The 26,026-nt window shown below is 37.5% G+C and overlaps 1 protein-coding gene across 15 annotated transcripts in view; it reads right to left on the minus strand.

The window, feature by feature from the left end:
• USP45 (ubiquitin specific peptidase 45) overlaps positions 1–26,026 on the minus strand; it is a 75,449-nt gene that overhangs the window by 15,863 nt on the left and 33,560 nt on the right. For 7 of the 15 annotated variants that reach the window (XR_002521664.2, XM_021937629.2, XM_021937631.2 and 4 more), the window contains 5 exons: positions 22,628–22,715; positions 14,911–14,992; positions 12,709–12,800; positions 11,144–11,200; positions 10,670–10,813 (listed from right to left, as the gene is read on the minus strand). Coding sequence is in view for 10 of the 15 variants with exons in the window: in XM_021937629.2 (XP_021793321.1) it covers positions 10,670–10,813; positions 11,144–11,200; positions 12,709–12,800; positions 14,911–14,992; positions 22,628–22,715 (463 nt within the window). In the remaining 5 variants the exon portion in view is untranslated. Of the gene's footprint in view, positions 1–10,669; positions 10,814–11,143; positions 11,201–12,671; positions 12,801–13,589; positions 14,544–14,910; positions 14,993–22,627; positions 22,716–26,026 lie in introns of those variants that run through there. The other 8 variants (XR_002521665.2, XM_021937633.2, XR_002521666.2 and 5 more) reach the window with 7 other exon arrangements.

The raw sequence follows: 26,026 nt of genomic DNA on the forward strand, positions 1-26,026 counted from the left end.
TGAAACCGCATTTCTACTAAAAATATGAAAAATTAGCCAGTCATGGTAGCGGGCACCTGTAATCCCAGCTGCTTGGGTGGCTGAGGCAGGAGAACCACTTGAACGTGGGAGGTGGAGGCTGCAGTGAGCTGAGATTGCACCACTGCACTCTGGCCTGGGCAACAAGAGTGAAACTCCACCTAAAAAAAAAAAAAAAATTTTTTTTTTTGTATGGAACCAAAAAAGAGCCAGAATCACTAAAGCAATTCTGGGCAAAAGGAACAAAGCTGGAAGCCTCACACTACCTGACTTCAAAATATACAAGACTACAATAACCAAAACAGTATGGTTGGTATAAAAACAGACACATAGACCAATGCAACAGAATAAAGAAATAAATCCATATACTTACAGCCAACTGATTTCTGACAAAGGGGCCAAGAAAAAACACTGGGGAAAGGACGCCCTCTTCAACAAATGGTACTGGGAAAACTGGTTATCCATATGCAGAAGAATACAACTAGAACCTTATCTCTCACCATATACAAAAATCAATTCAAGATAGATTAAAGACTTAAATGTAAGATCTAAAACTATAAAACTACAAGAAGAAAAATAGGAGAAACACTCAGGACATTAGTCTAGGTAATGATTTTATGTAGACCTCAAAAGCACAGGCATCAAAAACAAATGGGACTACATTGAACTAAAAAGTTTCTGCACAGAAAAGGAAATAATCAACAGAGTGAAGAGACCCCTATTGAATGGGAGAAAATATCTGCAAACTCTTCATCCTATAAGGAACTAATGTTAGACATTTCCCAAAAGAAGACATCCAAATGGCCAAGAGGTATATGGAAAAAAAAAAAAATGCTCAACATCCCTAACCATCAAGGAAATGCAGATCAAAACCACAATAAAATACCATTTTACCCCAGTTAGAATGGTTATTATCAAAAAAGACAAATAATAAGATGCCTTCAAGAATGTGGAGAAAAGGAGTCTGATACACTGCTGGTGGGAATGTAAATTAGTACAGCCATCATAGAAAACAGTATGGAGATGGCTGGGCGTGGTCGCTCACGCCTGTAATCTCAGAAGTTTGGGAGGCCAAAGTGGGTGGATCACGAGGTCAGGAGTCCAAGACCATCCTGGCCAACATGGTGAAAACCCTGTCTCTACTAAAAATACAAAAAAATAAGCTGGGCGTGATGGCAGGTGCCTGTAATCCCAGCTACTCGGGAGGCTGACGCAGTGGAATCACTTGAACCCAGGAGACGGAGGTTGCAGTGAGCCGAGATCACACCACTGCACTCCAGCCCAGGTGACAAAGTGACACTCCATCTCAAAAAACAAAAAACAAACACAACAGTATGGAGATTTCTCAAAAAATTAAAATAGGGCCAGGTACAATGGCTCACACCTGTAATCCCAGCACTTTGGGAGACTGAGGTGGGTGGATCACTTGAGGTCAGGAGTTCGAGACCAGCCTGGGGAACATGGTGAAACCCAGTCTCTAATAAAATACAAAAATTAGCTGGGCATGGTAGCACACGCCTGTAGACCCAGCTACTTGGGAGATGAAGGCTGAGGCATGAGAATCACTGGAACCCAGAAGGAAGAGGTTGCAGTGAGCTGAGACTGTGCCACAGCACTTCAGCGTGGGCAATGGAGTGAGACTCTGTCTCAAACAACAACAACAATAACAACAACAACAAACTAAAATAGAGCTACCATAAGATCCAGCAATCCCACTACTAGACATTTATCCAAAGAAAAGAAAATCAGTGTATCAAAAGGATACCTGCGCACCCCCATGTTTACTGTAGTGCTATTCACAATAGCCAAGATATGGAATCAATCTAAGTGTCCATTAGTAGTTGAATGGATAAATGTAGTATATATCAATAATGGGATACTCTTTGGCCCTAAAAAGAATGAAATTCTGTCATTTGCATCAACATGGATTGAACTGGAGATCATTGTGTTAAGTGAGGCAAGTTAGGCACAGAAAGGCAAATATCCCATGTTCTCACTCTTACGTGAGAGCTAAAAAAAAAAAAAAAAAAAAAAAAAAAGAATGTTGGGGCAGGCACGGTGGCTCATGCCTGTAATCCCAGCACTTTGGGAGGCCGAGGTGGGCAGATCATGAAGTCAGGAGATCGAGACCATCTGGCTAACAAGGTGAAACCCCATCTCTACTAAAAATACAAAAATTAGCCGGGCTTGGTGGTGGGCGCCTGTAGTCCTGGCTACTCAGGAGGCTGAGGCAGGAGAATGGCGTGAACCTGGGAGGCAGAGCTTGCAGTGAGCTGAGACTGCGCCACTGCACTCCAGCCTGGGCAAGAGAGCGAGACTCAGTCTCAAAAAAAAAAAAAAAAAAAAAGTTGATCTTCTGAAAGTAGAGTATAGAATGATAGATATCAGAGGCTTAGAAGAGAGTGAATGAGGGTGTCGTGGAGGAGCTAAAAAGAGAGGTATGTTAGTTGAGTACAAAGAGTTAGAAGGAATAGTTCTAATGTTCCATAGAACAGTATGGTAACTACAGTTAACAACAATAGATTATATATTTCAAGGTAGCTAAAAGAGAAAATCTGAAATGTGCTCATTGCAAAGAAATGATAAATGCTTAAGGTAACTGATATCCCAAATACCCTCACTTGATCACAATACATTCTATATACATGTATCAAAATATCACATATATATCATAAATATGTACAAATATTATGTACCAAAATTATTAATGGTCAATGGAAAAATATAGACCCATACAGGTTTTTAGTAACTTGTCCAAGATCATACAACTAATAAAAATAGCTGTGTCCAGAATCCAATTAATCTCATTTCTAATTGAATAGTTTCCAAACTCAGGTGATTATCAGACTCACCTAAGAGGGCTTGCTTTAAAAGATACATATCCGAGGCATTACCACTAAGAAATTCCCATTAATGATGTCTGAGGTTGGGTATGAGAATTTGTTTGAATAGACAGGTGATTCTCATGATCAGCTGGTCTGAGGAACTTTTGAATGAGACTATTCTATCTATCCTTTTTATCCTCCTGCTCCCAGTGAAATATAAAAGTACCCATTCCCATCCTTGTTTTTTGCTTAGTGGACATATGATGGATTTAATCCACTAAAAATATCCTAAGTTTATAACGTAAATTAGGATCAAAGATTAAGTCTATTTTGAAAAAATAACCAAAACTACATGGGAGAAAGCTTACTATCAAAGAAGTGATACAGGATAGAAGAGTATGATTCTGGAACTAGACTGCCCGGATTCAAATTTAAGTTCTCCAATTTACTAGCTGGGTGATGTTGAAAAAATTACTTGACATCTCAGTATTCCAGTTTCCTCACCCATAAAGCGAAAGCACCAACCCACATTGGGTTGTCATGGTGGTTAAATGAGACAGTATGTAGAAAAGCCCACAGAGCAGTGCCTAGCCCATAGTAAGCAGCATAAGTACCAGCTATTATTATTATTATTATATTATTATTTTGAGACAGAGTCTCGCTCTGTCGCCCAGGCTGGAGTGCAGTAGCACGATCTCGGCTCACTGCAACCTCCACCTCCTGGGTTCAGGCAATTCTCCTGCCTCAACCTCCCAAGTAGCTAGGACTACAGGCATGTGCCACCACGACTGGCTAATTTTTTGTATTTTTAGTAGAGATAGGGTTTCACTGTGTTAGCCAGGATGGTCTCCACTCCGGACCTCGTGATCCGCCTGCCTCGGCCTCCCCAAGTGCTGGGATTACAGGCGTGAGCCACCGTGCTCAGCCAGTATCAGCTATTATTACTGGCGGCAATCATGAGAATGAGCTCAGTGGTTTCCCTAAACACCATCCATGTACAAAGCACTGAACTAGGCACCTGACACATAGTGGCAAGAAGGACAGACTCAGTTCCTGTTTGCAGATCCTACAATCCATCCCAATAGAAGTATGGTAAAACATAAGTTCAAGTCAGCAGGGGGCAGTATACCTGGTTAAGAACATGGTCCTTGTTTAACCTGTCTTGAATCCCCATTTCTGCCATAGGCTACCTGTATGATCTTAGGCATGTTATTTAATCCATCTCTTGACTCAATATAATTGGTGTAAATAACTGAAAACAGTGATCATGACATAATTAAGAACTCAAATGTTAGGTACAATTTTTGTTATGACAGGAGAAATACAGTGCCATAGAAAGCCAGAGGAAAAGAACTAATCCAGAATTGAGTGGATCAGAGAAATATGCAGAAATTGAGCAGAGGCTACAGGAGGAGAATGGGACTGTTCCTGGCAGAAGAAACAGTTCAAAGGCCCACAGGTAAGACAAAGAACAAGAAATTAGGGAAGTCTAGCTAGAAAATGAGTACAAATGTGGGGAGGTAAGAAGGACAGACAAAAATTAACCAGATGCACATAAGTCACAGACTTGTTTGTGTGTTTTGAACAGCAATGAGATTTCTTTTTTCAAGTTTTATTTTAGGTTCAGGGTATATGTGCAGGTTTGTTGTAAAGGTAAATTTGTGTCACAGGGGTTATACAAATTATTTCTTCACCCAGGTACTAAGCCTAGTATCTGATATTATTTTTTCTGATCCTCTCCCTCCTCCTATCCTGCATCCTCCAGTAGGCCCTAGTGTCTTTGTTCCCTTGCGTCCAAGTGTACTCGTTAGCTCCCACTTATAGGTTAGAACATGTGGTATTTGGTTTTCTGTTCCTATGTGAGTTTGCTAATGACAATAGCCTCCAGCTCCATCCACGTTCCTGTAAAAGGCAAGATTTTATTCTTTTTTATGGCTGCATAGTATTCCATGGTCTATATGTACAACATTTTCTTATCCAAACTGTCATTGATCAGCATTTAGGTTGATTCCATGTCTTTGCTATTGTGAATAGTGCTGCAATGAACATTCACATACATGTGTTTTTATGGTAAAATGATTTATATTCCTTCAGGTATATATCCAGTAATGGAAATGCTGGGTCAAATGGTAGTTCTGTTTTTAGCTCTCTGAGGAATAGCCATACTGCTTTCCACAATGGTTGAGCTAATTTATACTTCTATCAACAGTGTATAAGCATTCCCTTTTCTCTGCAGCCTCGCCAGCATTTGTTATTTTTTGACTTTTTAGTAACAGCATTCTGACTGGTGTGACATGGTATCTCACTGTGGTTTTGATTTGCATTGCCCTAATCAGTGATGTTGAATTTTTCTTATGCCTGTTGGCTTGATTCTGAGGGCTACAAGGAATAGGAATAAGATGACCAATTTTGTATTTTAGAAATATTGCTCTGTCTGCAATGTGGAGCACCAAATGGTGGTGGGGAAAGGGGAGAGGAGTGGGGTCTAGGGAAACAAAAAATTAAGCAGGTGGCTACATTATAATTCCCTATCTTTTCTCTCAGACCTTTGGGTAGTGCTTTTTCGGCCTCACATAATTTTCCAATAAAAAATATCTATTCATGGTTTCCTTTCACTATTTTTTAAACTTTCTAAAATATTCAGTCTAGATGTTTTGCCTTTCACCAGTGCTAACTTTCATTTGTATTCACATTACTATATCTTGGTTTTAATTCTCCTTTTTTCCTCACCTGATGCTTCTTTATCATCCTTCATATTAAACTTTGTTCAGTTTTAATGAGATAACAGTAGTATAATTTAGCAAAGAGAAGAAGTGAAAAACTCAATTTACTATCAAATCAGTACTTGTACCTCTATTATTAAAAGATGCAAGGAGCTTCTCTTTTTGTTACAGACACTAAGTAGAGGGGAAAAGCCCACTTTTAAACTTTAAAAATATAAGAAATGAAAATGATCAAAGGGGAAATATATGACCTTCTCTGGGTGTTTCCAAAATTCCCAATAGTAAATTGAGCCAACACCACATGATAAACAAAAATATCCTTGCAACTGTTTTACTTGGACTTTAAAACTACTAAGTATCTATTCAATTTAATCCTTAAAAAAATTTACATAGGTTAAGTTGCCATTTTCTCAGATACTTCTGTATAATACCTTGAGCAATTTAGCACCTAGGAAAAATGGTAACATCAGGTAAGATCCCTTTGAATACAGGGTTTTCCTCAAATCTATTTTTAAGTATATTGATAGATACTGTAACTACACCAGTATTCTTTTGGTGACTGGTCTGATTGGTAAAAGAACAAAGATTGAAATTTTCCTAATTTCTTCCATGTAAATAAGAGGACTGTGATTTTCTGAATATAACCCCAATGATGAGAAGCACAACACACGTTTCAGGAATTCCATAATAACATCTTTTATAATAACTAAAAAGAAAACAGAGGAAATAAGATGGAACACAAAAATTATTGAATTAAAACCAAAAGTGCATGAAAAGTAGAAACAGAAATAAAGAACAGATGGGATAAATAGAAAAAAAACAGCAAGATTCTGGTCTTATAATTGAATGCAAGAGCTGAGCCTCAAAGAGCTTAATTGGCAAAAGGCTGCGCAGCTAACAGGTGGTGGGAACCAAGGTTTATGTAAATTGCACCAGAGCACAGTGCACTTCTGATTCCGGCAGAAGTATTAAAGTTTTATGAAATAAAAAAAAAATTCATAAAACTAATATACTTATGTGTTGAAGCGGCTCAGAGAATTGAACTTTTGGATTTCTTTCTGAACTAATGAGCTGAGGCAGGATTTTAAATAAGGATATCAATTTGAGATTTCCCAGTCCCTACAATTATTCAATCAGCATGATGGTTTTTTAAAAAGCTGTGGGGAGGGGAAAGAAGGGAAGAAAAATAGCCTACGGAATAGACTTCACATGGTATCTTTTGGTAGCCATTTGTTGCAGCTCATTTTACCTTAGATTTTGGTTTAAAAAGGACGTCTATATATGCCTATGGCTATTTACTGTGTTTATGTATCTGCCTCCTGTTACTATTTTTTCTGTATTTAGGCCAGAAATTGACATATTCATTTTATAGTGTTTTATTTAACTGGATTATTTGCCTGTTATCAGCAAGCAAAAGAAAATGCACTTTTTCAGCCAGGTGCGGTGGCTCAAGCCTGTAATCCCAGCACTTTGGGAGGCCGAGACGGGTGGATCACGAGGTCAGGAGATCAAGGCCATCCTGGCTAACACGGTGAAACCCCATCTCTACTAAAAAATACAAAAAACTAGCCAGGCGTGGTGGCAGGTGCCTGTAGTTCCAGCTACTGGGGAGGCTGAGGCAGGAGAATGGCGTAAACCCAGGAGGAGGCGCTTGCAGTGAGGTGAGATCCAGCCACTGCACTCCAGCCTGGGCGACAGAGGGAGACTCCGTCTCAAAAAAAAAAAAAAAAAAAGAAAATGCACTTTTTCAAGGTACTCAGAGATAACATCTTCCAACTTGAGGGCAAGATTTTCTCAGCTAATTTCACTATTATTTTTATGTAATTATTTTATCATTCTTCATATTAAGTTTTTGTGTGATTTTAGATAACTAATATAATTTGGCAAAGAAAAAAGGTGGAGAACTCAAAAACTTATGATCAAATCAGTACTTGTACCTCCAGTATAATTTTAAAAGATGTGAGGCGCTTCTATTACTGTAAGAGATTAAAGAGTACTATAAAGAAAAGTTTGTCAAAAATATCTTTTTTTTTTTTTTTTTTAGACGGAGTCTCACTCTGTTGCCCAGGCGGGAGTGCAGTGGCCGGATCTCAGCTCACTGCAAGCTCCGCCTCTCGGGTTCACGCCATTCTCCTGCCTCAGCCTCCGGAGTAGCTGGGACTACAGGCGCCCGCCACCTCGCCCGGCTAGTTTTTTGTATTTATCTTTAGTAGAGACCGGGTTTCACCGGATTAGCCAGGATGGTCTCGATCTCCTGACCTTGTGATCCGCCCGTCTCGGCCTCCCAAAGTGCTGGGATTACAGGCTTGAGCCACCGCACCCGGCCCAAAAATATCTTTATACTCTTATTAATAGCTTTACTAATCAGCAAAACAAGACTTTATTGATCTTTATAAAACTAGTACTGAAATTAGTTAACTACTGAATCATTCTGGTTCCATGATTAAACTGGTTCTGTAGTTGAACTATTGGAAATAACTTCTAAACATAAACTTCCTAATGACTGAAATACATTTATGTCATTTAAATTTTCGCTTCTTGAATACAGTACCTTAAAGATGTTATTAGAACTGTACTTTTCTAATTTTAGAACCATATGCAAACTTGCACTTTTTCCCATCAAAACCAAAAAAAAGGTAACTCTATTACATAAAAAAAATGTTCAATATAGAATAGGTCCAATAAAAAAAGTAACAAAAAAAGTATATGAAAAAAATTTTTAATAAAGAGTAGGTCCAATTTGTTCAGCAAAAGCACAAGTTATACCCATGTGGTGTCCAGATCTTTGAGGTATAGACAGTTTCTATATATCATATATGCATATTCTCAGTTCCTAACCAATATTGTGTGGGAAGTATTTCTCTCATACATTTGGATAGTGAATGTATTAAAACTACTTTGGCCAGTACCACAGAATCTCCTAACTCTTTAAACTAAACAAAAATTTAAAAAAATCACTACACATTTATATTTTAATAACCAGTGTTTTTTAGGGGAATAGCAACACAATTAATGCTTTAACCTTTTCAAACTCCGTAAGATGCTTTTGTTTTATACCATTAGAATAAAGCATATGCTCAAGTTGAATTTAACTGTCCTATATATCTTATGAAGCAAAGTTAGCTTTTATTTAAAGAAAACATGTTGTCCTTTCTGAAGTCTTGTGACTTCTAACATAAGCCTTCTAACAGAGTAAGTTAAATTGAGGCCCAGCGCCATGGCTCACGCCTGTAATCCCAGCACTTTGGGAGGCCAAGGCAGGTAGATCACTTGAGGTCATCAGGAGTTTGAGACCAGCCCGGCCAACATGATGAAACCCTGTCCTCTACAAAAAGTACAAAAATTAGCCGGGCATGGTGGTGTGCACATGTAGTCCCAGCTACTCGGGAGGCTGAGGCACGAGAATCACTTGAACCTGGGAGGCTGCAGTGAGCTGAGATCATGCCACTGAACTCCAGCCTGGTTGGGCAACAGTGTGAGACTCTGTCTCAAATAAATAAATAAATAAATAAATAAATAAAATTTTAAAAAGAGTAAGTTAAATTTAATGTCAGTTTGCCAAATTAAAACAAATCATTTCATATAAAAAAGTTTTTTCTTTGCTGAAGTGTAAGTTCAGATTGATTTCTTTCCATTTTCATGGGATAATACAACAGCCTGGTATGTCCCTAGTGAAATAATAGCTCTAGACATGGTTATCAATGATCACCATTTCATGGAATAATTTTCCATTTTCATGGGATAATTGAACAACCAGGTACGTCCCTAGTAAAATAATAGGTCTAGACAATGGTTATCAATGACTGGTAATATCATAGAAAGAGAGACATAAAACATTGTGTGCATTTAGTTGATGGAAGTATACACGCCACCAGCTAAAAGTCTTCTTGCTAAAAATTAAATAAGTAATTAAATCTGAACCTAACTAGGCCTCTAGATCTGAATGTCTCAGAGGGGAAATAAAGGTGACAGAGGAACCTGTTAACACTGCTGCTGAAAAAAAGGACCTGATTTCTTCAGCAAATAAACTGCAAAGGAGGAAAAAGAGGGAGAGGGAACCTGTAGATGAAAAGAGATTTAAGAGACACAGCAATCATTGGGAGGCCGAGGCGGGTGGATCATGAGGTCAGGAGTTCAAGACCAGCCTGACCAACATGGTGAAACCCAGTCTCTACTAAAAATACAGAAATTAGCTGGGTGTGGTGACATGCACCTGTACTCCCAGCTACTCAGGAGGCTGAGGCAGAAGAATTGCTTGAACCCAGGAGGCAGAGGTTGCAGTGAGCCAAGATCACACCACCTGGGCAACAGAGTGAGATTCCATCTCAAAAAAAAAGACACTGCAATCTATAGACCTCTTTTAAATCCTAAAATCCAAACTTTAGAAAGCGAAAGAAAAAACTGAGTACTTATGAGACAACTGCAGAAATTTAAATAATGACTGAATCCTTATTTATTTATAATGAATTAATATTTTTGATATGATAATGGTACTGTGGTTTTTGTTTTTTAAAAGAGTATCTCTCTGTTAGTGCTGGGCGCAGTGGCTCACTCCCGTAATACCAGCGCTTTGGTAGGCCGAGGTGGGCGGATCACCTGAGGTCAGGAGTTCGAGACTAGCATGACCAACATGGTGAAACCCTGTCTCTACTAAAAATACAAAATTAGCCAGGCGTGGTGGCACATGCCTGCAATCCCAGCTACTCAGGAGGCTAAGGCAGGAGAACTGCTTGAACCTAGCAGGTGGAGGTTGCAGTGAGCCGAGATTACGCCATTGCACTCCAGTCTAGGAAACAAGAACAAAACTCCGTCTTAAAACGAAACAAAACAAAACTCTCTTTTAGAGATACACATTGAAGTATATGATATATTTGGGATTTATTTCAAAAATAATCTGGGATTATCCAAAAATAGTCCGGGATGGGAGGAAAGGGAGGATGTGGGATATATATAGTGTACAAGTAGCCAAGTTGATAATTATGAAGCCAAAAAAATGGGTACATGAGAGTTTATTACACTATATTCTCTACTTTTAGATGTGCTTGAAACTTTTGTTAAAAAACTGTTAAAAAACAGACATCTAACAAATGCTCATGGTCTTACCTTATCTTTAGATGAAGAATGCTTCTTGGCAGCTCTAGGTTGATGAATATTTTCTACAGTAACATTGCCATTGTATCGATCATGATCTGTCTCCCGTAAACTTCTATATTTATTCATTTTTCCCAAAAGCAAAGGTTTTGAAACCTATGTAAATGCCACGTACAGAACACAAAACCTCTTTAGCAAATAAATTCTGGATGTCCTCATCTTAAAATTTTTAACTGATTTGAAATACAAAAAATTAAATTCTCAAAATAAAAGTGTTTAAGAGTTTAAATTCCTTGAGAATAAAAACTGTATCATACTTTATGCATACTTACACAAACCCCCAAATCAGACTCAATTACAAATACAAACTCAATTATATATAAAAAATAATGACTCTCAGATATCTGGTAATATACTCAACAAATGTTTAAATAAATGATTAAATGTTCTTCACAAAAGCTTCATCATTAGTTTTCTTCTCCTTACCCTTTCTTCAATTATAGGAAGTGAAATATCAATGAACGGATCTTTCACTGTGGAGATCTTAAAAGGAAAACACATTGAAAACTTCAGTTAGAATTCTAACCTAAACACATAGTTTTGTAACTTCCTGGGCAACCTAATATTTTACATCAAAACATGTTCCTGAAAAAAATAGCGATTTAATTGGGTATTGCAGCACATTGTTAATCGAAACAAGATATTCTCAAACATCACTGAACGTGATCCAATTGAACTTTATATTACTGTCAATACGGCCTGTAATATTTAAAATAACTTCAAAATAAACTGTTTAATAAAACAGATTAAAGAGACTAGACATTTTTGGTGAGCTTAGGGCTGTAACATAAGTAAACTATGAAATGTTAAGAAAAAGCCATGAAAAAAAGCAGAGAGCTTGGCTGTGTTTTATAGATTCTTTAAGATAATTCTGTTTTAAAAGATGCTCTCTATCTTGTGAGAGAGAAATCAGCTTCTGTGTTGAATAGTCTAGAAACTTAAATAATCACGGTCATACATTCTGTGTTTCAATATGACAGGCTAGAATGAGATATAATTTATAATCCTGCTTCTTTAAGGCTACAGAACACAGAAAAATACTCCATAATCTGGGACAGGAAAATGAATAAAGGCTCCTTTTACTATTAAAATCTAACAGAAATTTAAACCTATCATACTCTAAGTCATACACTTACAGAAATATTCCTTACCAAGCAATTGAAAATCTACAAAAAATTCATACATGCTTTAAGTTGTTAAAGATGGCATTCAAAATAAAAATTATTAAATTCAAAGTGAGTGAAGTCTACACAAAAATCTTTAATACGTCATATAAACTTAAAATCAAATGTGATATAACCACCCTAAATTATGTTAATACATTAAATTATTTATATTGGAATTACTTTTTTTTTTTGAAGCTGTGTCTCGCTCTGTTGCCCAGGCTGTAGTGCAGTAGCGCAATCTTGGCTCACTGCAACCCCACCTCCTGGGTTCAAGTGATTCTCTTGCCTCAGCCTCCTGAGTCATTGGGACCATAGGCTCCCACCACCATGCCTGGCTAATTGTTTTGTATTCTTTTAAGTAGAGACAGGGTTTCACCATGTTGGCCAGGCTGGTCTTGAATTCCTGACCTCAAGTGATCTGCTGGCCTTGGCCTCCCAAAGTACTGGGATTATAAGCATAAGCCACTGCCCCCAGTCTGGAATTATACTTTAGGGCACTGCAATGTAACATAGTTAGTTACTCTCTTCACAGAAGTTTTTCTCTCAAACAGAGAGCTAATGAATTTCAGTATATTAAAATAAGCTAAAACTGCCTCATAGGTGTGTCATGAGGAAAAATAACACAAAACATATTCACTTTTAAAAATATATAAATTACCACATTTACTTTCTAGGAGTATAGCGTATAAAAAGACTTTCAAGAATTATGTAATCATCTGTCACAAATTTTAAAAATGACTGCCAACAATTATATGTGAAAGAAAATATAATAAAAATGATGTGATTGTAATCCATTCCATGTGAATTGAATTCTAAAGTACCTACATTTGCACATTCTTCACACATGACCGTGCTAGTTAATTCACCAATAAAGATCCGATCTATGAAGTTCATTTTCACACCTTCTTTTCCATATGCTGTAAAAATCATACTTTTTAATGCAAAAAAACATGTCAACCATCCATCTAGCAGTATAACAGGCTATCTTCTGGTTATTCAAAAGTAATCTGAATAAGATATTCTGTACTACATTTAATAATATATTTTACTATACATACAATATTCCAATGTCTTTCTCCTTTACAATTTTGTAGCAGATTTATGACTATCAACTATTTTAGTCTCCAAGAAATAATGAACTGTTCTTAAACTTAATAGGTAAAACAAAACAATAACCACTATTCCTACCACACCTCAACTACTCCCATTAAAACTTAAAAAATCTCATGTCTAACCAGAAGTACACAGAAGAATGGAAAAGGAGATTATGCTATCAGGACTATGGATGCCAGGATCATGGCTACGAAAATAACAGAGTATGGTAAAACGCAAGTGTAAGGAATTAACATAGGCAATTAAGAACTCAGTTAAGAACATGGTTATATTTTTAAAAGTTAAAATTATTCTGCTCAGGAAATATTTATAAATTAAAAAAACATTCTTATGACTTGCTTTAAAATAACCTGAGGTTGGCCGGGCACGGTGGCTCAAGCCTGTAATCCCAGCGCTTTGGGAGGCCGAGGCGGGCGGATCACGAGGTCAGGAGATTGAGACCATCCTGGCTAACATGGTGAAACCCCATCTCTACTAAAAATACAAAAAAAATTAGCCAGGCGTGGTGGTGGCGCCTGTAGTCCCAGCTACTCCGGAGGCTGAGGCAGGAGAATGGAGTGAACCCAGGAGGCGGAGCTTGCAGTGAGCCGAGATGGCGCCACTGCACTCCCGTCTGGGGGACAGAGCGAGACTTCGTCTCAAAAAAAAAAAAATATATAACCTGAGGTTGGGAGAAAATAGATTAAACATAAACCATGAATGCAGTTTAAGTTGGGTGACAGATATAAAAGGGCTGCATTATACTATTCTCTCTACTTTAATAAAAAATTGAAACTTGCCATCATAAGCCATGGGAGGAAAAAGTACATTAACAAACCTATTCACCCCTCTTTCAGACTTATTTTTTGAGCCTCTATCTTCAAGTTTCATACAAACAATATTTAAAATCATTTAAAGTATTAGAGCACTGAATGACAGAAAACATATCTGAATATATCAACAAACATTAATTAAAATTGTATTTAAAAATACTATAATAATAAAGATGTTTCATCAAGAAAAACTATAAGCGATTGGAAATAGAGATTACAAAACTGGAAAAGGAGAAAGAAAAACTGGGTTGTTATTCTAAATATCCACGAGATGGCACTATCTCAACACAAAAGAACAAAGCATACTTGAGCAGCTACAGTTTAAAAAAATCTTGAACCTATTTAGGGGTTCAATAAAGTGCAGAGTAACAATGTGTGTATGTTTGTAAATTATAGACCCGTAGTACATACATTATAAAACCACAAAAACAAAAGTTAGAAAAAAATACAAATAATATTTTTAAATATCTTCTAAAAATTACTTCATGCTAACATTAGTTAGCATCTCAATGCAGAATATACACTTAGGGCAAGGTATATAAACCCACACTATAGTATTGATAATGATAAATAACCGACTTTGATTAGCTAATCATCATTTGGAGCTCATATTTTTACGGATGAATAGCAAACACTAGGAGTAGGCAAAGTGCACTTACACTTGTAGCACTGTCTTCAATAAACGGTTTATTTGCAGGAGTCTTTGGAGCACTTAAGCATTTTGTCTAGCTACATCTAAAAAAAATCCATAAATCCATTGATCCAAACACATGTCAAATGATACAATATAATAAATATGAACTTTCAAGTGTGGTTGCTACTTTCAACAACCTTTCAAGTTTCCCTTAGAAGACCTCACATAAAGGTATCAGTGTCAATCTGTATACATGGTATTAGCTTTATTTTTATAAATTCACATGAATACATTCTAGCATTTTCTATGTTCCACTAAAGTATTTTTCAGACATTGCAGCAACTACGCCCTCCTTTTAAAGCCACTACTTTGGTGTATTAGTTCACATAATGCTCAGTTCTTTTTCCAACTAAAATAAAAATTTAATATTTTCTTACAGAAAAAAGTTTTAACAAAGAGTCAACATACCTTTGACTTTTTTTCTAGTTTCATCATCAGCAGTTTTAGTAGTTGGGTTGTTAAATGCTTTTAGAATGCTAGCTTGTATTCGCTGTAAAACAAAGTTAATAGATTCTGGTCTAGTAATAGTTAACTCAAGCCTCATCCTCCTAATAAAAGAAGGCTTAGAGTAAATTCATTTGCCCTCTTTCTTCCTTCTCCCTGTCTCTAAAATGACACTTCTTAATTAGAACCAAAAAAGAAAATAGACCATATGAAATTTATTGTCTATGAAGACCTTTCTATATTAAGAAGCTATCAAGCTGGTTACTATAATCTCTATGCTATGTGGACTACCTCATTTATATACACATATAAATAAAGTCCAAACTTATTAATTAATGTCCATAGCAAGAAGAATCTCCCAAATTTTAATTATGGTTTTACTTGAACTTAGTTGTCAATAATGATTTGTCTTCAGCAGCTCTCAGTAAATGTCAAGGTTTATATTATATATTTCTACATCTCTTGTGTATGTTTTAGGAAAGATACAATCTCACAGAAAAGTTTCAGAATAAAACTACATATTCCAAGAATAAAACTTAATAAGTGACCTTTTTACATTAACTATGCCCCTAATTAGTGGATGAATTTTGTCTTCCTAATTCAGATTATGACAGTAGGATGAGGGAAAAGTTTGTTAATTATCTTTCAAAATTTAAATTTTTTTTTTTTTTTGAGAGAGAGTCTTGTTTTGTTGCCCAGGCTGGAATGCAGTGGTGTGATCACCACCCACTGGAGCTTTGACCTCCCTGGGTTCAAGTGATCCTCCTGCCTCAGCCTCCCAAGTACCTGGGACTATAGGCACACACCATGACACCTGACTAATTTGTTTTAAATTTTTTGTAGAGATGGGGTTTTGCCAAGTTGCCTAGGCTGGTCTTAAGCTCCTGAGCTCGAGCAAGCCACCTGCCTCAGCCTCCCAAAGTGCTGGAATTACAGGCATAAGCTGTCACACCTGGGTTTTCTTGTTTTTTGTTTTTTGTAGAGACAGGCTCTTCCTACGTTGCCCATCTAATAAATCAGTTTGATATATTAAGTGAAAAAAGACAAAGTACAAAAAGTTATATATATGGTATATGCCACCTTTTGAATAAAGAAAAAAAGAGCATAAAGGAAGAAAGACAAGAACATGGGATGTAAGCAACGGCAAGGCCAAAACACGAGAGGCAAAGGGAACTCCCGGGAGCATGGTTAGGAGGAATTCCAGAAGGATATGTGTACATCAGACATGAGAAGTAAAGAACCCAGATTGGAGCAATGAGACTTATGAATCAGACATATTGTCAACACCAAGATTCCCTTCTGCCATTATAACATGCTTTTAATCTAAGAACACAATATATGGAGAAGGAGGTGCTCACGTTCTTATTCTTGCTCCATGCCCTGCTGCCTGGATGAGCAGAAGACACTCGTGACCCCTCAGAATTGTTCTGCTGTGTATAATTTATGTTTCTTCTGTGTATGATATGTTTTTTTAACACATTCTCCTCCAATAATTGTGAAACCGACTTTCACTTATTATTAACTGGCCTGTGATTAACACATTATGTTTCCTATAACTGTTTACTGTCCTCCTCAAGCATATTTTGAAAATTAATACAAGGTCAAAACACTTAAATATTTTACAAAGTAGGGGACAAAAGCAAACATAAAGCAATTCATATCGTGTGACACAAGTCCTGAAATACACTTATATACTATGAAGAAATCAAACATTAAAATGTCTCCCAGAAGCTATTAAATACTGAAATAATCTCCAATTCAGACTCAATAAATTTGAAAGTTAATATAATTCAGACATTGTCTAAGCTAAAGTTGACTTTTACGCCTTGAAAAAGAATTTATTGAACTAAAGTAAGCAAATTGGAATTGCGTAAATTCCATGCAGGGGAAATACTTAATGAACTTAAATGAAAAATTCCAATAAATGCCAATGTTCACCTGTAAATATTTCATATAATCATACTTTCAAACAACTCAAGAGAAATACTTCTAACTCAACTTAGTCTGTAAATTTATCCTACAATTTAAACATTTTACTAATTCAGACATGATTTTTGATATGATTTAATGAAACTTCGCTATATATCCTGAAATGTCATATCACTCAAAAGAAGCTAAAAAGTTACCAATTCGAGCAGCAGGAAAAAAGCTAAAAACCTGTGATTACACTCTAAAAAGAGTAAAATGAAATTGTTTACATTATTAACTTTTAAATATTAGACTTTTGATTTTTAATTTCTATCCTAACCATGAATTTATATTCTCTACTCTAAACTGCTTAAAAGTTAATAGGTAATTCATCAAGTTGAAGAAAATAAATGAGTTTAGGTCCATATACAATAGCTCATTGTTAGGAGTTGTGTTTTGAATAATTTAGGTTAAAAGAAAGATACTTTGGTCAGGGAGCTGTTAATAACTGTAGTACGTAATCAATTAGCAGTGTCAAGGTTCAACTATTTCAAATCTCCACCTTATACTTCAAAAACAAGAATGAGAATAATGTACAGTTTAAGTTAGCTGAGATATTCTGCCTTTAAAATAATTCTAACCGACAATGTATTATAGTAATAAATCTTTAATAAAAAGGTAATATTAATTTATTGACTGCAAATTATAAGGAAAAAACAAAGAAGCATAAATTTATAAATTAAAAAGACTGCCTTATAAAAGAACTACTTCTAGGAAATTTGATTTTGTACACAAAAAATTTACAATTTCTGCACAAATGATCCCTTAAGTACTATATTCAGCAAGAGTCTATTCCTCAACTTTGTAGTTCAGAAAAGACTTTAATGAAACCATATGAAAGGAGGTCAGTAGTTTTTCATCATTACTAAAAGATTCTGGTGGCAGACATAACATTGTAGCCTTTCTTCAATCAAGAAAACACATGGCAGTGACACACTACAACAAGAGCACGATTAACAGCTGTGGAGTTCCCAGGCCAGACAATGCAGCTCCTGCCCCGATAGTCACTGTAGCTGACCGTTAGGACTGTCCTCGCTTATGAAATTGAACAGATCCACAGACTTGACATTTTAATTTTACTGCACCATCTAAAGCTCTCAAATAGTGCAAGAAAGATAAGAGTTTTCAAAACCAACGTGTCCCGCTGTGCTGCCTAAGATACTATGCATCCCACTGCACCATTATGACCAAACAATAATTTTATTATAACAAAGACTGCTATCAAATTATAGAGGTAAAATAGAAAAAAAATGACAGGAATATATTTTACTTTTTTTTATAATATCAACAGAAAAAAAAAAACCCCAAGACATAATTTTAATCCATTCACATGACTTTTAACTTCACTCACTTTTTTTTTTTTTTTTTTTTTTGAGAACGTGTCTCACTCCCTCACCCAGGCTAGAGTGCAGTGCCACGATCTCGGCTCACTGCAACCTCCACCCTGAGTTCAAGCGATTCTCCTGCCTCAGTCTCCTGAGTAGCTAGGATTACAGGCACACGCCACCACGCTTAGCTAATTTTTGTATTTTTAGTAGACACGGGGTTTCACCATGTTGGCCAAGCTGGTCTCAAACTCCTGACCTCCGGTGATCCGCCCACCTCAGCCTTCCAAACTGCTGGGATTACAGGAATGAGCCACCATGCCCAGCCCACTTACATAATTTTTAATTCCATTTAATGATACATGACCACCACATAGTAAACGTATTCCTGCAAACCCCAGGAAAAAAATAACTCTAGCAATTGATAAATCTGCATTAATCTTAAAGTAACTCATATCATCTGTAGGCCCATTTATTGTTTATAATATGAACAGCAACCTGTTCCCACCCTGCCAACATGCATCTACCCCCTCAACAAGAACAGCAATATATCATAATTACTGAATCCGATTTAATACTTTTTCAAATAGTAAAATAATTATGGTTACATTTTAAATAGCAGGCTTAAAATCATTATTTCTACTGACTACAGATGTCCAAGCATTAAAACTAAACTTCAATCAGCAGTATTTTATAGAATTAGAAAGATCATTAGTTTGGGAGTCAGAAAGACTTGAGTTTGAAGCTCAACTATAAGTATCAGTTCCTAGCTCTAAGAAAATTTGATCAAATACTAACTAGGGGATTATGCTAATATCCTCAATGGTTAACTAATTATAAATCTCTTTTTTTTCTTTTTTAGACACAATGTAGGTAAAATGACACAATATTATCCTGTCAGTTTATCAGTTTATTCAAATACAACATATTCAAAATAATTGCAAATCACAAAGAAACTAGCTAGTACAACATATAAGAATAATTATTTTGATTTCTTCCCAATTCAAATTCTCAAAAGAAGTTGTGTTTAAGGTTAAGCACATACAACCCATTCAAAAAACGTTCACAGGGAGCCTGGAGTGGCAGCTCATGCCTGTGATCCCAGCACTTTGGGAGGTCAAGGCAGGCAGATTACTTGAGGTCAGGAGTTCGACACCAGCCTGGCCAAAGTAGTAAAACCCTGTCTCTACTAAAAATACAAAAAAAAAAAAAAATTAGCCAGGCTTGGTGATATATGTCTGTAATCCCAGCTATTCAAGAGGCTGAGGCTGAGGCAGGAGAATCACTTGACCCCAGGAGGTTGGAGGTTACAGTGAGCCGAGATCACACCACCACACTTCAGCCTAAGCAGCAGAGTAAGACACTGTCTAAATAAATAAATAAGCAAGCCTAGTCAACAGAGTGAAACCCCATTTGTACTAAAAGTACAAAAATTAGCTGGGAATGGTGGCACACACCTGTAATCCCAGCTGCTTGGGAGGCTGAGGCAGGAGAATCACTTGAACCTGGGAGGCAGAGGTTGCAGTGAGGTGAGATCATGCCACTGCACTCCAGGCTGGGTGACAGAGTGAGACCCTGTGTCAAAAAAAAACAAAAAAACAAAAAAAACCCACACACAAACAAAAATTCACAGAACACCTACTATGTGCAAGGCACACAGGACAGAGACAATACATAATACCATTCCTCAAACAGATCACAATCTAAGAAAGCCGACAGACAGGGACATTAAATAGAAAGTGGTAGCATTTATGATCAATTACATAAAAGTAGAGAAGTGGCAGAAAGGGAATGATACCTCTAAAAGCTGAATTAGCTTAATAAGAAAGTCAATAAACAGATAATTAAAAACGGACAATTAAAAATAGGATTGTGATACGTGACGTTTTGTAGCAGGAAAGAGTAATTAACTCAATCCTTATTTTTAAAGGAAACTTTAAAGAAAATGTTAGAACTCTAATTTTCTCTTCACTGGAAATTGGTCACTGTCAGGCCTCTGAGCCCAAGTTAAGCCATTATATCCCCAGTAACCTGCACGTATACATCCAGATGTCCTGAAGCAACTGAAGATCCACAGACGTGAAAATAGCTTAATTGATGACATTCCACCATTGTGATTTGTTTCTACTCCATCCTAACTGATCAATGTTCTTTATAATCTCCCCCACCCTTAAGCAGTTTCTTTGTAATTCTCCCCACCCTTGAGAATGTACTTTGTGAGATCCACCCCCTGACCCCAAAACATTGCTCTTAACTCCACTGCCTATCCCAAAACCTATAAGAACTCATGATAATCCCATCACCTTTGCTGACTCCTTTTTCGGACTCAGCCCACCTGCACCCAGGTGAAATAAACAGCCATGTTGCTCACACAAAGCCTGTTTGGTGATCTCTTCACACGGACACGTGAAACAGTCACTAGGAGTAAAGAGACACTGCCACACAACAATTAAAACACAGGATTTTTGTTGTTTTTTGAGGTAGGCCCTTGCTCTGTTGCCCAGGCTGGAGTGCAGTGGTGCGATCACAGCTCACTGCAACCTCCGCCTCTCGGGTTCAAGTGGTTCTCATGCCTCAGTCACCCGAGAAGCTGGGATTACAGGTGTGCACCACCACGCCTGGCCAATTTTTGTGTTTTTAGTAGACACATGGTTTCACCATGTTGACCAGGCTGGTCTGAAATTCCTGAGCTCAAGTGATCCACCCACCTTGGCCTCCCAGAGTGCTGGAATTACAAGCATGAGCCACCATACCTGGAAGAATTTTTTTTTTAAAAAGGAAGGTCAATCATGCCTAGCACTACTTATCACAAGCATGTATGTACTTCACTGAACATTTGGCTGCTTTTATTACATATTACCATACAGATTAAGAAGCATATTTGCCTTGAATGGAAAACAGGTTTTCACCTATTATTCCAGTTATGACTGACAAGGGCTGCCCACAGTGGTGTGCTCAGAAAATAATTCTGGACTGTTAGGAACGATTAACAATGTCTTTTATGAGTAAGAGGGAGGAAAATGGAGAGTGCATACTGTGTATCTGACATCCTTGATATCTTACATTTTCTCTGATAAACTGAATCCTATGTACATAGGAAACCCCTCCCGAGAAGAAGTTGAATTTAACTAATTTAACATTAAAGTCAATAAAGAGCCAATCATTTAGGGGATAGGCCTACAATCAACACTGTTTGGGGAATCTATCCAGTCCATGAGCTATTCCTTTTCTGAGAAATGCTCTCTCATCCAAGAGGCTGGGACTCCTCTCTCCTAGCCACAAACAACTGATCCATGAGTGGAGTCTAATCCAACATGGAATAATGAAGTTTCTCTCCACTGGGAATTTAAAAATCAAGAATCATGAATAGCCAATATAGTTTTTACATACATGGAACTATGACATACAAATACTGCTTGGTCTGCATGGAGAAAAATGAAGAAAATTATCTACAGAGCCAGAGAAACTAGGATAAGAAGAAGAATGCTTTCTGGATTCCTGACAGCTTTCCTGTTCCTGTATCCCCCAGGAATATCTCCCTGCATCTTAAGATTCCCTATTCTTTTTTTTTTTTTTTTTTTTTTTAAACGGCATTTCACTCTTGTCACCCAGGCTGGAGTAGAGTGGCACGATCTTGGCTCACTGCAACCTCCACCTCCGGGGTTCAAGCGTTTATCTTGCCTCAGCCTCCCAAGTAGCTGGGATTACAGGCGCACGCTACCACATCTGGCTAATTTTTATATTTTTAGTAGAGACAGGGTTTCACCATGTTTCCCAGGCTGGTCTTGAACTCCTGACCTCAGGTGATCCACCTGCCTCAGCCTTCCAAAGTGTTGGGATTACAGGCATGAGCCACCATGCCTGGCCACAATTCCTTTTTACTTAAGCTAGTTTAAATTATTTTATTTACAGCCAAAGGGCACTAACGAAAAAGGACAATAGGGCTGTAAAAGGATAAAGGTGAATATCTTACAGAAGAAAGAAAAAATATCTAGAATATTTATTCTAAAAAATTAAATTATTTCTCAACTGTACTTTTAAATTGTAGTAGAAATTACTTGTTTTTTGTTTGTTTTTTGAGACACAGTCTTACTCTGTCACCCAGGCTGGAGTAATGCAGTAGCATGACCTCGGCTCACTGCAACCTCTGCCTCCTGAGTTCAAGCAATTCTCATGTCTCAGCCTGCCAAGTAGCTGGAATTACAGGCATGCACCACCATACCTGGCTAATTTTTATGTTTTGGTAGAGAGGAGGTTTCACCATATTGGCTAGGCTGGTCTCAAACTCCTGACCTCAGATGATACACCCCGCCTTGACCCCTCAATACTTCCTTAGTTTTGTATCCTCTTCTTGAAGAGAATATATGATATACATAAAGAAACCTGACCTTTGTTTCTTCTGTCCTCACTGCATCCAGAAGATAATGAAGAAGCTCCTGACTGTCCTGTTGCTGGAAATCTTTAAATCGAGGTGCCCTGTGATGTAAAGACAAAAGAGGAAAGAAAAAAAGCATAATCATTCCATGGTTCAACACTCTTGTCTAAATGCACTTGAAATAGCATATTATTAGCTGGGTGCGGCAGCCTACACCTGTAATCCCAGCACTTTGGGAGGCTGAGGGGCAGATCACTTGAGCTCAGGAGTTCGGGACCAGCCTGGGCAACAAGGCAAAACCCCGTTCTCTACCAAAACACACACCCACACACACAAAATGGCATAAAGACGCAGTTTACTACTTTTCCAACTAAATAGACAAAATGTGATTACTGGTCCAATTAGGGTGTGATCTTAAGTGTGCACTGAGAATACGGCTATCATTTATTAAGCAATTACTACATGTTAAGCACAATACTAGTAGTTTTTCACACGTTCAGGCATAATCCTCCGACAACTTTGTTGGGATGTACTGTTTTCGCCAACTTACACGCGAGGACTCAGCAGTATTGTTTAAATCATTTGCAAGGTCATACGGCTGGCAAATAAACCAGTATTCAAACCCAAGCCACTGTGATTTATTATCTTCCTACCTTAACCAAAAGGAAAGCGAGAGAGTATTTATATTCAAATAAAGGACTATAAGTTGATCTCTCTGTGAATATATTTTTTATGGACTTGATAATTAAAATTCCTCTGTATTAATTTAATAGAAAGATCAGGTACTATTCATGGAGACACTGACATAGGAAATATGTGGTTGATTTCAGTTACTTTAAAAAGTAATCTACAGTAAACTCTAATGCTAAAATGAACATTTTGCCTTAAGTGCAGACAAGTATTAAATCTAGAAAGTGTCCTGACCTAAGATGAAGAAATAATTGTCAAAACACAAAAGAATGAGAATAGACTATAGAAGACAAATTCACAACTATTGATGATATTTATAACATATCTCATGTGATATACAAAACAGCACTGTTCAGGAATTTATAATTAATATAAGTTCCACTTTATGCTTGAGAAAACTGAAGAACAAGCTAAGTGCCACTAACGTAACTACAGGTCTTTTGACTGAGTGCAGTACTTAATTATTTTTAATTATTATCTTATTTTTGTGAGACGGAGTTTCACTCTGTCACCCAGGCTGGAGTGCAGTGGCACAAACTCAGCTCACTGCAACCTCTGCCTCCCGGATTCAAGTAATTCTCCTGCCTCAGCCTCCTGAGTGACTGGGACTACAGTTGCCTGCCACACCTGCCATCGTGCGTGGCTAATATCTGTATTTTTAGTGCAGGTGGGGTTTCACCATGTTGGCCAGGCTGCTCTCGAACTCCTGACCTCAAATGATCCACCCACCTCAGTCTCTCAAAGTGCTGGAATTACAGGCATAAGCCATCACACCCGGCCAAGTACAGTACTTTCAGCATTATTCTTCATTATCTCAGGATAAATATTCATCCTAATAATACAAAGAAAGTGAGTCCCTGACTGCTAAAACATTAACTGGTAGTCAATCTAGCCTGTAAGAGGAAACACCACTCCAGACATACTTGCTAACTAGCAGCACATAGCAACATGCTGACAATACTTTATTACCTTGATGGGCTTCCCTACCTGCACGTGGTGTCCAGAACCTACCTCCTAGATTAGAGATGAGGACAGAAATCAAGATGGACACATATTCTAATCCTATCTGGACCTCCACAGCTGGCATCAGGAGAGGCAGAAACTGCAGAACCCTGCACTTATGCTGTACACTCCAAGGAAGGCCAGTGAAGTAGCAGACGACTAGAATAGGGAGCAGGAGAATCCTTTAGAGATCTTCACTAGCCAAGGGGTAGCTAGGAGGAGGGGGCAGTTTATGGCTTTCAAAACAGACACACAAGAAGGAAATCATTCCTCAACAAAGAGAAACGGCTTCCACCATGTCTCTGCCTATAGCTCCATCTCAACCACTGCAAAAACTATTTACTGCCTTCTAAACCACTGAAGAAAATTTAATAAACTTAGATTTGCTTTTTCTTTTTTACCTAGAAATGGGCAAAAAAAAATCATAGGATGATTTATAGACTCTATGATGGAGCCCGTCTGAGCTACCCACATCAAGAGAGACTTTCAAACCTATTAAAGGATTAAAAGAGAAAAATCACCAAACATATGAAAATATTCAGCCTATTCAAAATAAGGGGAACACTAAGGATTCCCAGGAAATGTACTTTAGTAAAAGTACTGCCATGAGAAAGAGGAGAGGACTTTTGAAAACCTCAAGGCATAAGAGAAAAATACATGTACAAGCATAAATTATGAGACTGTCAAGACAAAGAAATTTAATCCACTTCTATGTTCATCACAGTGCTATTCACAATAGCAAAGACATGGAATCAACCTAGGTGCCCATAAATGGTGGATTGGATAAAGAAAATGTGGTCCATATACACCATGGAATACTACACAGCCATAAAAAAAAGAACAAAATGATGTCCTTTGCAGCAAGCAACATGGAAGCAGCTGAAAGCTGTCACCCTAAGTGAACTAATGCAGAAGCAGAAAACCAAATAAAACAAACAAAAAACACAAAGTTGAAGACCTTGCTCCCAAATAAGGCTCATCACAAGTGGTCAAAGTGTCTGATAATCACCACTGTAATAGAAACTTCAAGAGACTGGTTCACGTACACACAACATGAATAAACCACAAATTTTGCCAAGTGAAAGAAGTCAGATAAAAAAGAGTACACCCTGTATGATTCCATTTCTATAGAATTCCCCCAAATGCAAACTAATCTATTGCAACAAAAACACAGGTAAGGGGTATACCACCCAGGGATGGAGTTTAGGGGAGAGGTTCCAGAGAAAGGGATTACAAAGGGGCCCCACAAAACTTTGGGGGGTGATGGATACATTCATTATATTGAATGAATGTACATATATACACACACACACACACACACAAAGTGTATAGATATGTCAAAACTTATCCAATAGTATATTTTTCAGCGAGACGGGGTGACAGGAGTGCAATGACACTAACAGCTCACTGTATACTCAAAACTCCTAGGCTCAAGTGATCCACCTACCTCAGCCTCTAGAGTAGCTGGAACTACAGGTGTGCACCATCACAGCTCTGACAAATTTTTTTTTTTCATAGAGTTTGAGTCTCCCTGTGTTGTCCTGGTTAGTCTCAAACTCCTGGCCTCAGGCAGTTCTCCCACCTTGGCTCCCAAACTGCTGGGATTACAGGTGTGAGCCACTGTGTCTGGCCCCAATAGTACACTTTAAATATGTACAATTTACTTTATGTCAAATATACCTTAGTAAAGCTAGTCAGAATATCCACCAATATAATTTAC

The sequence above is a fragment of the Papio anubis genome, chromosome 6 (genome assembly GCF_008728515.1).
Source record: "Papio anubis isolate 15944 chromosome 6, Panubis1.0, whole genome shotgun sequence".
NCBI lineage: Eukaryota > Metazoa > Chordata > Mammalia > Primates > Cercopithecidae > Papio > Papio anubis.